General features: G+C 38.6%; 1 protein-coding gene across 1 annotated transcript; it reads left to right on the top strand.

The window, feature by feature from the left end:
• Nucleotides 1-326: 326 nt before the first annotated feature.
• On the top strand, nt 327-8,211 carry LOC113315120 (formin-like protein 3). Its single transcript, XM_026563434.1, has 7 exons — nt 327-1,134; nt 2,553-3,501; nt 3,588-4,017; nt 4,108-4,310; nt 5,362-5,597; nt 5,964-6,839; nt 7,592-8,211. Exons 1-6 carry the CDS (start codon nt 1,000-1,002, stop codon nt 6,822-6,824), a joined length of 2,814 nt encoding a protein of 937 aa, XP_026419219.1. The 5' UTR covers nt 327-999; the 3' UTR covers nt 6,825-6,839; nt 7,592-8,211.
• Nucleotides 8,212-15,615: the final 7,404 nt, after the last annotated feature.

Here is a 15,615-nt window from a genome sequence, read left to right as displayed (position 1 = left end):
AGCCTTAGCCAGGCTGGTTTGCCAGCTCCATAGTTGGTGCAAGCTACGCCCGTAGGAACCGTCCTTAAGACCAGGTGGAAATCCTGGTTGATACCTAGTAATGCTATAGGTAAAAAGCTGTCAAGTTTCTCTGCTTTCCTAGCAAATAAAAGGCAAAAGGGAAAAGGAAAAAACTCCTTATGGATTTACCAACTCCGGCATTTCCTTCCTTCTCTCATCAACTCCAACAAATCTAAAACAGTAGTAGTTAAAAACACATGACAGGCAGAATTAACAAAGAATTTATAACTTCAAACCCTCACATACAGATACTTCTTTAACGGAACAAATGTTGTTTGTTAGCTGACTTGTACTCATAATCTCATACCTCAAGATGATCTAGTTCATATATCAACGGACAAGATAGTATGTGTATTATCAAAATTATTCATAGCTAATTTATTCTCTTGCCGCGTAAGAATTTTTTACATTTTTTCTGCAGAATAATTATTAAATAAAACATGATACTTTTTAAATAAAAGTCCCAAAAAGAAATTCTTTTTTCTTTTTGGGCAGAGCTGGTTCTTCTTCACGACATTCTTCGCAGAAAAACGCATTCAGATTTCGACGAAAGCCCTTTTACCAGGTCACGATAGCCGTCCCCCCAACCCTTCTGGAATCCATTATCGGTCCTGTTTTACGGTTTAAATTCTTTCTTAATTATTGTCAAGAAAACAGACTTTTTGCTTATATTAATTTATCATTCATTAAAATTAATTTGGAAAAGAATTTCTGAATTTTGCCAAAAACATTCAATCTGGGTTTATGTTGGTTTTCTCAGAAGGGTTTTGGAGACATTCATTGGATTGCAAGGGGTTTGAAGAGATAATAATTTTTGGTTGTTGAATTGAATTTCATTTTGAGGGAATTTTTAAGGTTGATTATTAGCTGAGAAAGATTGATTGAATGACAACCGAAACTGTTAATAAGGTTGAGTTATTGATGAGATGAGAAGTTTTGATGGATATGAGACGAGTAAGTTGTGTTCTTCTTGCTCTTTTAATATTGTATTGCACTCTTGTCAATGGAAGAGACAGAAATATGGAGAAATTCTATATGGACCCTGCTGCTTATATGGAGATTGACGATACCATGGTATGTAAATTTCTTTCTTTATGTCTCGTTTTGTCTTGTTATTCATTTCAATTTTTGAAACTTGTGGTTGTGCTCTTTGATCAATCTAGATTAGAATTTGACGATAGAAAAAATTTGTTGATTCTGTTCAAAAAAAAAAAGAAAAATATTTTAAGAAAAATCTAGGCTGGGGTGGCTTGTTTTTATATCACTAAATGGGTTTTATAATGAAATGAGGAAGAAAACTAGCCATTGTCGAGAGAGATGGTTTAAGTTTCAGGGTGAAATGCTTTGTTTGATTGCACTATTTTGTACTTTCTGAATGTAAAGTACAGAAAATGGGTCTCTAAACATACTATCCGTAGAAGGTTGAGGGCGGTATTGATGTCCAAGTGAAAAACGAAGCTAACAAATTTGAGTTACAAGGGAATTGGCAACAGCTGAAATACAATAACAACAACCAAGCCTTTAGTCCCAATCAAGTTAGGGTAGTCTAGAAGTGAAACCCATGTCGAAGTCACAAAATCCAGAAACATAGAAAAAAGTAGTAAAAGACGATAATAGTAATGCTGCTAATAATGCTAGTAAATCCAGGTAGTAATTATATTCTAATAGGTCTTAGCGGCCAAAGTCCTAGGCACTACATCTTTGATCCCCTAGGTCGTGGTTCTGGTACGTGGATTGCTAACTTCCACGCATTTCTGTCCGATGCCAGCTCTTTTGACGCACTACATTTCTTTTAAGTCTCTTTTCACTGCTTCCTCCCATCACCTGGTCAGCCTCTGCCTCTCTTCGTGTTTACGACACGGCTTCAACAGCTAAAATCAAATGCGGAATTCATTTCCTAAGCAAAATATATCAGTATGTCTAATTGGATCAATTACTGCTGTTCAGTTACAAGTGCATGGTTTCATCCATTACTTGGCGTCTTGGCCAAACCAGTCTAACATGCTATAAGAACTCAACACCCGTATATTCATCGTTTGACCAGGACATACCTCTGGATCAGCATTTTAGGTACAAACTTATCACCAAACGAGAGGAAGATAACAACTGTTTTAGCATTGATCAACCCAGCGTCTTCAATATTGCGAGCCGCATTTTTCAATTGTACTTATAGAATTAGTTGACTTTACTAACCTTTCATTAGAGCTTGTGCCTTTTTTGAACTCTGATGTTTGACATCTTATTGAGAGAAAAACTAAAAACATCCATTTGCTTGAGGTGTCAAGGAAATCTAGTGTAACTATTTAGATACATTCGCATAATCATATATATAACTTTAAATTAGTATTCCAAATCCTTCATATTTTTAGAGGTTCTCATTGTCGCAAACTTAATAACAACTTCGATCGACAAAGCTCTTCTGGTGTTCTATTAGAACTGCACTTTCTTTTCTTCTTTCTTGATTGATAAATTTATTTATTTTCTGACTTCAGGTTGAGCACTTATGGACTAAGTGCAGGTTCGATTTAATGCGGATTAAAGAAAATGTTGAAACGTTTGATTTGTATTTTCCGGAGGAAATGTCCATTACCTCGAAGGATACCAACTCAGTTGCTTGGTCAGCAGCGAAATTGAACCTGCGGAAAGCTATCAGTGTCTTGCCTCTCCAAATGAAGAAAACTCTTTTTCATTGCTTAGAATTGCATAACGTTCCATTTCGAGTTTCTGAAGAAGTGGGTATCTCTAAGAACTTGTACTCCAAATATTCTGGTTCCCAGATTGGGCGGCGTGTTACTTCACGGCGGTCTCTAGGTGTTAAGTTGTTTCAAGACCTATCACCAGCTCCTTCTCCTTCACCTTCTTCTGCCACAACCCTAGCTCCTGCTCCTAGTCAAGCATCAACCCTAGCTCCTGCTCCTAATCAAGCAACAACATTTCTGAATGTCGAGGGACTTGAAGATCCAGTACCAACTCCTTATGCTTCTCCTGCTCGTGCACCTATGCCCGTTCTTACTCCTGCTTTTGCAAAATTTCTAGATGTTAAGTTGGTTGATGAAGGCATACCATCAACTATTTCTCCTGCTCCTGCCGTTGCAGTTACACCATCTAGTGATGCTCCAAAACTATCTCCTCAGGAAACAGCCGATAGTCCTACAAAATCCCCTGCCAAGGGTCCAGCAAAACCGTTTTTTCCACCAAACTTTGATTCAGATACTCAATCGTCAATTGCTGCAAGCCCACAAATTACTTCAGATCCTCCACCAAAGAAGCAAAGCAAGCAAAAAGAAGTTTCTTTAGGTGTTGGTTTAGCTGTTGCAGGGACCTTTGTTTTGGCTGCATTGCTATGCTTTTGTTTTTTTATGTGTAGAAAGAAGACTGATTCGAGATATCTACAGAAAGATGATAAGCCCCTTTTGATCTTAAATAATAATTCCTCTGGTGGTATGTATTATACTAACTTATTTTTTTCTATCTCAATAGTTAATGTCATCGTGGTCTTTATTTGCCTTCAATTTTGTATATCTCAGACTCTGCACAGAAGCCTGGTATGAAAAACTCAGATAACGTTGATGAGGTTCAAGGCCTGCCAATCCAAAATCCATCAGGAGTTTCCTTGGCAAGCAATGATTCTGCAGCATTGCCACCTCCCCCTGGCAGGGCTGCTCCACCTCCTCCAGGACCTCCACCTCCTCCTGGACCACCCCCACCCCCACCGCCTCGTGCTCGCCCACCACCACCTCCCAAAGTTGCAATGCTTCCACCTCGTAATAAACAATCTAGTACCAAACAAAAAGGGAGTTTAGCTGCTGCAGGAAATTCTGCTTCTGGTGATGGACCTGATGCAGAAGGTGATGGTGATGCCCCAAAAACTAAGCTGAAGCCATTTTTCTGGGACAAACTTATGGCAAATCCTGATCATTCGATGGTTTGGCATCAGATAAAATCTGGCTCGTTCCAGTAAGGCTTTATTTCAGTCCCCATTATATTACATAAATATACAAACACATTAGGTCATTCCCTTAAACTACGTTAATTGGATTTTTACAGGTGCGATGAGGAGATGATTGAAAATCTTTTTGGTTATGCCGCTCCCGACAAAAACAAAACAGACAACAAAAAGGAGTGGACACCTCAAGATCCTGCTTCTCATTTCATCAAGCTTATTGATCCCAAGAAGGCACAAAATCTATCAATTCTTCTGCGGGCTCTGAATCTAACAACTGAGGAAGTCGTTGATGCACTTCAAGAAGGTGGCTTTTCTTCTTTGTCGTTGTTGTTAGCTTCACTTCTTATTTGTTTATTTGTTTCGCTCTTGGCACCTAGATCTTTATTAAGCTTTCAGTTCTAACCATGAAGCTGCACCTAGTCAAGTCGTTAGCCATATTTTCTTCAAGCCTAGTTTAGACTTCGTAAAAACTTCTCAAGACCGAGTTGAAGCATGGAATAAATCAAGGAAATCTAGAACTTAAGAAAACTACATACAGTAATTCGATTCGTGGGTACACATGCATACGCCGTGACATCATGCTCTAAGTATTCCATAAAATCTAGTCATGCACTAAATGACCACAACTCATTTCAGGTGTGACATGAAATCTCTCTTTACTTTTAAAATTCGTTATATGCACCACCTGTCAGTCGGACGGAGATTGTGATCTTTCAAATTCCTACTCTGAGACCAACTACTAGCATATTAGCAATAATGACGAGAATTTTCAACTGATGTAAGACCGATTAGAATATGCAATTCAATACCTACTAGAAAGTTAACATATTGGACACACGAGTGCAGAAGATTGAAAGAACTAATCAGATGACATTCATCATTATTACGTCATTATTGAATAATTTCTGTGGTCACAAGGCAAATTGCGTTTACATGATAATACCACATAATCTATTCCTCAACTTTTGTCATTCTATCCTAAATTAAATTCCTATTGGAGCCTGAGCATGAGGGTTATAATGTAGGTGATGGTTCTGAATTACAAATGTTTTATTTTATGCTTAGTTGTAATAAGAAATATACAATCAATTTGTCACTAAACGTATGTTGAGCATTGACCTTACCCTATTTGAAGTTTTACTCGTAACTCACAGTTCCGAGTGGCAGCCAGCCTGACATATGCTTTCTCCCTTCACAAACATCAAACACACATAACGGAAAATGATGTTAGGTATCATTTCAGCATATAGATGGATAATATTCAACATCTTTAACCTAGTTTTCATAGCTTTTCAAGTTTAGTTTTTGTATTTTCTTATTTTCATCAATATTTCTTACGGTGTTAATTTAACCAGGGACTGAGCTACCTTCTGAGCTCCTTCAAACTTTACTGAAGATGGCACCGACTGCGGATGAAGAGTTGAAGCTAAGACTATATAATGGTGAACTTTCAACACTAGGTCCGGCGGAACGTTTCCTTAAAGTTTTGATTGGCGTCCCTTTTGCTTTTAAACGTATGGATTCACTTCTTTTGATGAACTCTCTTCAAGAAGAGTTGCCTGGTATCAAAGAGTCATTAGCAACTTTAGAGGTAAGACTTCTTATTATAGTTGGAGTTCGTCTCATTTAATGTGTTTTACTGAGTGCAGTATGTTTTGTCATCTGTGATACAAATATTAGTTTATCCCACCAGTGATAAACGTAGAAGAGAAGCTATTGGAAATTATCAATTGGGTTATTGGGTGCTATCCTTCTTCAGATCTTTGTACCTTTCTTCTATTGATGAGAGCGTTCCTTGTTTAGCTAGACAAGAGAATTGTCTCATCATAAAGGGGAAAACTTACGTTCTATGCTGTAGTCGGATATGACCGTCAAGTCTCATTTTTTTGTCCATTGTCTTTGACTTCAATTCTCAATTAGGGCTTATATACTTTGGCCTTTCTTCCTGATGTGGCAGGTGGCTTGCAAGGAAGTTAGGAACAATCGACTGTTCCTGAAACTCTTAGAGGCTGTTTTGAAAACCGGTAACCGCATGAATGTGGGTACATACCGTGGTGGTGCACAGGCATTCAAGCTTGACACTCTCTTGAAGTTATCTGATGTGAAAGGTGCAGATGGCAAGACAACGCTTCTGCATTTTGTTGTTCAAGAGATAATCAGGTCCGAAGGCCTACGGGCGGCCCGCAATGCCAGAGAGAACCTGAGCGTTTGCAGTGTGAAATCAGAGGACCTTGTTGAGGATGCTCCCAATGAAGCAGAAGATGACTTCCGCAGTCTAGGTCTTCAGGTGGTTTCAGGCTTGAGTGGTGAGCTCGAAAACGTAAGAAAGGCATCAGTGGTGGATGGTGACGGTTTAAAAAGTACGGTGGCGAAACTGGGCCAATCATTAGTGAAGAGCAAAGAATTTCTGAACAGAGAAATGAAGGATCTAGAGGAAGATAGTGGATTCCATCGAACACTCAAAAGTTTCGTTGAGCGTGCTGAGGCTGATATAACATGTTTACTCGAGGAAGAGAAGAGGATATCAGATTTAGTGAAGAGCACAGGAGATTATTTCCATGGGAATGCAGCGAAGGATGAGGCGTTGCATTTGTTTGTTATCGTTAGGGATTTCCTTATCATTTTAGACAAGGTTTGCAATGAAGTCAGACAATCGATTAAAACTACAACGTCAAAAATTAAGGAGTCTCCAAGTGCTCCTCCTCCTACAGATCTCCACCCACCAGCTTCACCAGATATACGTCAGCGTCCTTTTCCTGCAATCGTGGGGCGGAGAATGGATGATTCTAGTTCTGATGATGAGAGCCCATCTCCTTAGCTCTCAAGGGAAGAGGTACAACTGATTCTTATCTTGGAACTGCATTTATTTATCTTTTTCCCAGCAGTTGAGATTCTATGGGCGATTGAAACCTTAGTTTTGGGATGCCTAAGCTACCACAGACTAATCAGGACTGTGGCATCTAACATGGCTTTAAGACTGCAGTAGCTAAAGTCAACTCAGGCTAATAATATGATTTGAGAGAACTATAAATCTGTATGTGTATATGGGTGGGTAGAAACTAATTAAAAGTCACAAGCATAAGGAGATTCGTTTGTTTGTCCACAGTTTTCAGGAATTTAAAGTTTTCTTGCAGTCTTAACAGATTTATAATACTGTAGTTTCTTGGATGAGTGTATGGTTTTTAGAACAGGGTGTCTTCAAGGCCTAAAATCCGAAGCCGGTCAATAATCAGTTATGAGCTCAGCATTTTTCCCTATAATCCACACCCAGTTATTATATATGAGCTAGCAGCTTCATAGTTCCTTTATGTTTTCAAGATGTGTACCTGATGAATAGATTATTCTCCTCCAGATCAACCCCATCTGTTTTCCAAGTTATGTTATTCAATCCCAATCGCTGATATCGCATGCACCAGATATAGACTTAATCATACATGGTTAGAGCATTTTATGTTTTTATTTGTTCAAGACCATGATCTCCATGTCCGTAGCAGACTGAGTGTTTTACCTCTCAACATTTTCATGTTTTGCGTAATGTTATCTGAGAAAGTTAAAACTGTTTGGTCTTATTGTGGTATCAATCAGGTGGTTCTGCAGTCTTGGTGAAAGCGCGGGGTTACTCCAGATAGTCTTTACATGGAACAATGACCAGCAAAAAACTCACTTCACTCTTTCAGTTAATATTCTTTTGTTAATGGTATTTGTAGTCGATTGAAAATCAATTCTTTTGTAATGGAAGCGTAAAGAGCGAGTGATCTGATTTCATCTTGTCTTTGTAAAGTGAAAGTGAGGCGTCCTAGTGTACAACCACCCAGATAAAGAAAACCATCTACACAAGTTCAGCTATGAGAGTAACAACATAAAAGGCCAGAGATCAACAGCATCAGTGTTTGATAATTACTTGATTTGGTCTTTGTAAGAGCCGAGCTTGTGAATGCAGTGAAGCTATGAATGTATCATGTTAAACAGAGATTGTTTAAATTCTAGTTGCTCAGTTTTTCGTCTCTAGGGATTTTATGGTAGCGGCTATTTGTATAAATTCTCAAGGAATTTGGCAATGGCTTCTCTGAGAAAGTGAGATATGAGATGCGTGTATTTAATGTAACTAAAATGTGTTAATTTCCTTTTTTAGCCTGGTGAAATTATGAATGTAAAAAATTGGTTCTTTTCTTCTTAATGTTAAATTACCGCAAAGTTTAATATTCCTTCTGTTTTTGAAAAAAAAAATACCATCACTCTTTCATTTTAGCCTAAAAATGGTAAACGGAGGGAGTATAAAAAAATAAACAGTTGATCATTGTGATTGAACAGAATCAGGTAAAGACAGTTGGGCCTATAGTTTCAGACAATAGCAGCTAGCCAACTAGGCTCAAACAAAATCAGGTAAAGGCAGCGCAGGACTAAAGGGAATCCTATCATAGGGTTCTAAAGATTTGGTTTTGAGGGCTCTTGTTCTAAAAGTAGATGATGGACATAATGTATAACAAAAATATAAAAATGTCATTTAAAGAAAATGTGCAAAGAAGAAAAGTTTCTGGAAGTGAAGATTTTACAACAAGGCAACAAGGTTCATAACTCCAACTTCCTCATTGATAAGTTTCATGAAGCTCTAGCAGGCTGGAGAAAAAATATTTTATCTCGTGCAGGAAGAATAGTGCTAATACAATTTGTACTAGCTCGCATTCCTATCTTTGACATGGCAACCACAATGATCCCTAAAACTATTCTTAACAAGTTAGCTCGATTTATCAGGGACTTCTGGTGAGGACATAACAGAGAGAACAGGAAGATGCATTTCTTAAAATGGGAACGGTTTCATTTATCAAAGGGGAAAGGTGGCTCGAGCTTAAGATCTCTGTCTTATCTCAACTATGCGCTTGTAGCCAAAATAGCATGGAGATTTGTTTAGGAACAAGAATCTTTATGGGCACAAATTCTGAATGCAAAATACTTAAGAGATATCTTATTTCGGGAGGCCAAGAAAACAAGCAACTGCTCCCCTCTTTGGGCTACAATGCTAGAAAGTAGGAATGAGCTAAAGAAGAAATGTCTTCGATTAGTAGGAAATGGTCAATCTATAACATTTTTTCAAATTCCCGGCTACCTACTTTTCCAGGTTTTACTCCTATGAGAACACAAAATGAAAGCATGGAGATCACAAAAGTTAATCAATTGTTAGATGACAATACATGTCAATGGGATGTCCATAAGGGTAAAGTAGAAACAAATTTTAAGTGTAAGAGCAAAATTAGAATCAGAAAAAATTGTGGCATCTGATGTGAATATATGACTAGATGGACGTGTGCGGTGGGGAGGCCGACCTAAGGGGGAAAAACACAACATTAATTAAGTAACGTTCACAATAAAAAATCAAACAAAGTAAGAAACACGACTTTTCTAGAGAAAACGAGCGGCGAAAAGAAATGCCAAGTATAAATTGGAACTTTAAATTATTAAAAAGTAATTTTTATTCTGAACCGTGTTGTGGGATGTTATGTTATTTTTAATGGCAATTATAACTTAATAATGGTTGTGGGAATACACACATTAAAGAAGGCCAATGACAGGCGTCATTTGGTTCTATTACACAATTACTCTGTATTTTCTTGTTTGAGAATAACATTTTGATCATGCCAAATACGTGTGTTTGTGAAGAGTTTGTTCTTGTGTTAAGTAAGTGTGTGATAACTGCTACGTATTAGTTAAAGTGTATTGTTTGTACCCAAAATTACTTTTGGGCACTAAACACGATTGATTGGTGATGATGACACAAAATTAGGTCTAGAAAACGATAAATAAAGGAGACTTTGAATTTAACATGGTTCGGCAAGTTGTGCCTTCATCCACGGAGGAATCCCATAGGGAGTGTTTTTATTGATGATCATGATATAATTGTATTTCTTCGGATTAGCTAATCTAGGATTCTATATCCTCTTAGGGTTTAGGATACATATATTTATATAGTTATGTAACCCTAATTCTGATTCAAACTTGATATGCAAGCAACTTGGGCAACAAGACTTCTGGAATTTTTCATCGCGGGTTGATTTGCGGGACTTTCATCTATTTTATAAACGGTACAAACATCGCCCTCTCTTAACCTCCAACTTGTTGGGGGTTAAGAAGTTTGTTTTTCCTTCTGCGTCAACCGTCGATGAAATAACTCGCCCCCAAGCATTTGTAGAGATATTACGAAGACGCCCCCAACTGTAAGTACCTGCAAAAAATTTGCTCACGTGCTAGGCGAGACTTTTTGCCACGTAGTATACTTGTGATGCTCGAGAGCTAGTCGAGTCTTGAGTAGAATGTAGTGTGCTTGCGGCTGGGGCAAGGATTTTTGCTCGCAACGTAACAAGGCTAAAGCGCTCGCTGCTCGGGCAGACTGGTTGTTGCTTGTGTTGAGTGCAAGGAGAGGCTTTAGGTGCTTGTGATGTGATGCAAGGCGCTCGCTGCTCGGGCAGACTGGCTGTTGCTTGTGTTGAGTACTGAAGGGTCTAAGCAATCCTCATCCCGAACTCGATCATGTTGCTATCCACGAACCTCGAACTCAATCATGTCTCTATCTATGAACCTCGAACTCGATCATGTTACTGTCCCAAGTACATATAAAAGTTTCTCGAACACATGAGTTTTCGCTTTCATGCTGTAGGGAATTGAAAGACGATTCCAACGAGCCAAAAATCACTCAATTCGGACTTAAAACGTAAAAGTTATTGAGGAAACAAGATTTTGAAGAAGCGTGCATGCTGTCGCAGATGTGGCGATGATGACAGTACAGAATACGCTGACTGGAACTCCTGACTGGACAACATTTCTGACGTGGTAGTTGTTGACTGGACTGAGATGCTGACGTGGCAAAAAAAAATGCACATACGGGTATCTACTGACTGGATAATGATGACGTGGCACCTTATGCTGACGAGGCGTCAAGCTGACTGGACAACCACGATGACATGGCATGTTGATCGCTGAGGTGTCAGACGCTAAGTGGATCTTCTAAGCTGACATGGTAACTGGTTGGACCCAAACGGTCTGAACCAGGTTGGACCAGTCACACATGTCTCTACCTGATTAACTGTGGTTGTTGAACCGATTTGGGTGAACCGAAAGCTGAATAGAGGCTTGAAAGATCCTATGGATGAGATCTTCTGAATCTGACGGTGAAGATTTGCTTGATCTGAAGCTGTACGTGAGGTTGTACCTACTATGGGTATGACAAAGTGGCAAACGTAAGTGCCTAAGTGTCAAATATACCACATAGGAATACGCGACAGAATCTTTAGCGAGTGATAGGGTCTCCATCGCTCGATAGTCTGCACAGTGACAACGCTAGTCTTTCTATATCTTGTCGGTTTGATCATCGCTTAGTAGTTCCTCATCCAACGGCCATAAATTCCCCGTATAAATACTTAACTTCAAAGTAATTTCAACTCACACCAGAATTTTTAAATATCTCTAAAATTTCTCAATCTCTCACTATTCTTCTAATTTAAAACAAGATAAACTAATCACACCTTTTTTACACTTCTTAATTTCTTGTGATATGGATTCTCAATCTCAAGACAAAGGTAAAGAGAAAAAAATAACAAGGTTCAGGGTCCAAAGTTCATTGTCTCTGAAGATGAATGTATTTGTCATAATTATCTTTTTTTTTTCTACCCAAGATTGTATTGATGGTGCACATCAACATGGTAACACCATGTGGGATAACATGTTTCTGAAATATCAATAACAAACCATGAACATCAACGATCGTGATGCGACTGGGTTACCACAACGCTTCATTATGATCAATAAGAAACTTGGCTCTTATGTTACTGCAATAATGCAAGCCAAGAGAGGCCGGAAGAGTGTTGTTGTGGATGTTGATGCGGATATACAATGTCATACAGATTTACAACGCAAGAATGAAATAAATTTCCAATTCGAAAGTTGTTATCATATTTTAAAGGTGTTGAACAAATATACAACAGAAGTGTTAGCTGCTAATCAACAAGTAACTGAAATATCACCATACATTTATTATCCCTAAACACCAAATTATTCAGGGTTATTTAACGTTTGGTACCCAGCAAATGTCCAACATCTAGCTTTGGTACCCAATATTTAAAATATTAAGGGTTGGTATCTTGACCCGTCAAAGACTGTCAAGTCAAGTCGTGGACCCGACTTGGTTTTATATTTCGTTACAGAACTTATGCTATTACCTATTCGGAAAATGGGTCATTTGTCCAAATATTTTTAAATCACGGTTCAAATGGACGAGTAAAAAATAGTTTGGATGAAATGGCTAAAAAAAAATAGTAAGGATGAAACTAGTTTAAATTTAAAAAATAGCAAGGATGAAACTGGATACATCCTGTGTAAATTAAAAATAAGAAAAAATATTTGAAAATGGGCACGATGAAACTGGTTACATCCTGCCTATTTTTACATTTTTGGTTACATCCTGCCTATTTTTAAATCACGGTTCAAATGGACGAGTAAAAAATAGTTTGGGTGAAATGTCCAAAAAAAAATTAGTAAGGATGAAACTGGTTTCATTCTAGCTTAAATTTAAAAAATAGCAAGGATGAAACTGGATACATCCTGTGTAAATTAAAAATAAGAAAAAATATTTGAAAATGGGCATGATGAAACTGGTTACATCCTGCCTATTTTTACATTTTTATCCATTTAAACAGTATTAAAATCTAACTGTCCATTTCACCCATAAATTGTTGATTTTGGTCTTTTTAACCAATTTTGTGTTACCTATTTGCCATATGAATGATAACAATGACTAAAATTGTCTTACCGTCTGGTTAGAGACATATACGCGTCTTTGTCTCCATATGTTTATATTAACGGCCAGGATGAAATTTCACATGTGATATGAACTATCAACCACCACCATCTTCTCGAACTGCTGTCGTGTATTTCCTCCCCTATAGCCACGAGCAGAATCCTACCACCAGTCGAAAATACCAACCACCACCACTTTGTTTTCTTTTTATTGTATTTTTTTTTTTTTTTGCTTCATTCTCTTCTTATTTTTAACAAGCAACAAGAAGTATAACCATCACCACCACTATTTCCAGTTGAGAAGAACATTTTCGATCAAAATCAAGTCAAATCATTGACTAAGAGGTATGTTAAATCATTTTATTTTCATATTCTTCTCGAATTTGGGTGTATTGCAGTTTGCGCTAGATTACGATTTAGTGTATGTAACGAATTGAAAGGGAACGAAATTGATGTTGCTACCGTAAATATGGACTAAAAGTGATTTTGGGTTAGTGGTTGTGCAAAAGGGGTTAATAGGAGTTTGATAGTTTCATTGGGTTTAGGAAACTTGGGTTTCTTATCTAAAGAAACCAGCGAAAGATGGGACTGGAATTGTTGTTGCTCCCATCAATTTATTGTTGGGTAAATTACTAATAATGTAACTGAGAAGAAGATACTTAGCTGAAACCGATGTTGCTGGAGATGCACAGAAAATGTAGAGGCACGTATACGATACGCTTTCCTAAAGGCAATATCGCCTGCCACTCCTCTGAGATGTTACAGCAGTTGGCGAGTCACCTCCAGGATACAACTACAGTTAGTACCCCTCAATGTAGCATACAATGAGGGTACCCTTAGAGCTTGGCAGAACTTAAAACAATAGAAGAGATGTTTACAGAAAAACAGAGGGAGAGTAGAAGAGATGTTTCTCTGTGGTGTGTCTTTTCTGAGCTTACAACTACTCTCTTATATAGTGTTTGTGTAGTTACAAACAAGAAAAAAAACCCATGCTTATGACAGAAATACTGGTAATGTTGGGTTAAAGATAGTGCAAGAAAAGTTGTTTTGTCAGGCATAGAGCAGTGTGTTGCTGCCAAGCCAAATACGTACAGACAAGGGATCCAGGACAAAACACGTACAGACAGAGAAGCCAAGACAAGCACGTTCAGACAAAGAAGCCAAGACAAGCACGTTCAGACAAAGAAGTCAGGACAAAACACGTACAGACAAAGAAAAGATTCTTCTACTTGTGTGGAAAACACGTACCAAAAATTTCAGCAAAAAGATAGGATCTAATGAACCCACACCCACACCCACAACCCGACCCGACCCGACCGACCGACCGGACGGACGGCGGCGGCGTGCGTGCTTCTGTGCGAAGCACCGCGCGTACGGGAAAGGCAACCTTGCCCTAGTCTAGGCCTTCCCTCCAAGCACAAAAGTCTAATGACGCAAGGGCCATGCCCTTATAGCCAATTCTATGGTATTTAAGTCTAAAACTCTTTAGATTTTAGTCAATGTGGGACTATTGTTTTATCTATTCAAATGAAAAAACAATTAATGGGCAATAGGTCTAGGGATAAAAACATAGTCCATGGAAAAATTGGTATTTTTAAAGCGTTTTTTCTAACAATCCCCCACATGAATGATAAAACATATCGACGAAATACGAGAAAACATAATACATCAATATTAGGCTAAGGTGTCCCAGAGATTGAACCTTAACTTAGTGAGAGGTTACCGGAACTTCTTGTTGTTACGGTGAACACAATGTCTTGAACCGTCAACAGTGAGTGCAATTCAGAAATAACAACCACGCTTTGATGTCTCAAAGAAAGCTGCCAAGCTCTTGCCGTTGTGCCCGTTTTGGCCGTGGGCTAAATCCCAGATTTAATGAATGTCTCTAGAGAAAAAGCTCAAATTTTCATAGGAAGCGGCCCCCACTTCCAACATCCACATAGGTGAGTCCATTAAGAGTGTCCTGCCACACTCCGCTTTAAGCAAAGCCATGGAACTCATTAAGATCTTGACAGATCATCCTAAAACATGCAGGCAAGCACTATCATACGGTTACACACCATAGGGAGGGACAAAGATAGTGCCTTCTCGACATCACCAAAAATTAGTTATCTCATTGAACCTTGATCTTGGAGCTCCATTCACAAGGTTGAGTGTCCTTCATGGCGATTTATTCTATGAGCTTGAGTCCCATCCCCTTCGATGTGGATCTAACTACCTCTCTAGATAACCCTTTCGTCAAAGGATCTGCAATATTCTCTTTAGACCTTACAAAGTCTATAGAGATGATGCCAGTAGAGAGTAGTTGTTTCACTGTCTTGTGTCTTCTTCGAAGATGTATAGACTTTCCGTTGTATACACTATTCTTTGCGCATCCAATAGCAGCTTGACTGTCACAGTGGATTGCGATCGAAGACACAGGCTTGGGCCAGAGTGGAATTCCACCCAGGAAACCTCGTATCCATTCAGCTTCCTCTCCAGCTTTCTCCAAGGCTATAAACTCAGACTCCATGGTGGATCGGGCTATACATGTCTGTTTGGTAGACTTCCATGACACAGACGCACCACCAAGTGTGAAGATGTACCCACTAGTGGATTTGCACTCATCTGAGTCTGATATCCAGTTAGCATCACAATACCCTTCTAGCACAGCAGGATACTTCCCAAAACTTAAGCAATAGTTTGAAGTTCCTCTCAGGTACCGTAGAACTCTGTAGAGAGCATTCCAGTGATCCTGCCCAGGGTTGCAAGTGTACCTGCTTAATCTACTCACAGTATAGGCAATATCAGGTCTTGTACAGTTCATTAAATACATAAGACTGCCA

The sequence above is a fragment of the Papaver somniferum genome, chromosome 10 (genome assembly GCF_003573695.1).
Source record: "Papaver somniferum cultivar HN1 chromosome 10, ASM357369v1, whole genome shotgun sequence".
NCBI lineage: Eukaryota > Viridiplantae > Streptophyta > Magnoliopsida > Ranunculales > Papaveraceae > Papaver > Papaver somniferum.
Note: the sequence above shows the minus strand (reverse complement) of the source record. Positions and strands in the feature narration are given on the sequence as shown.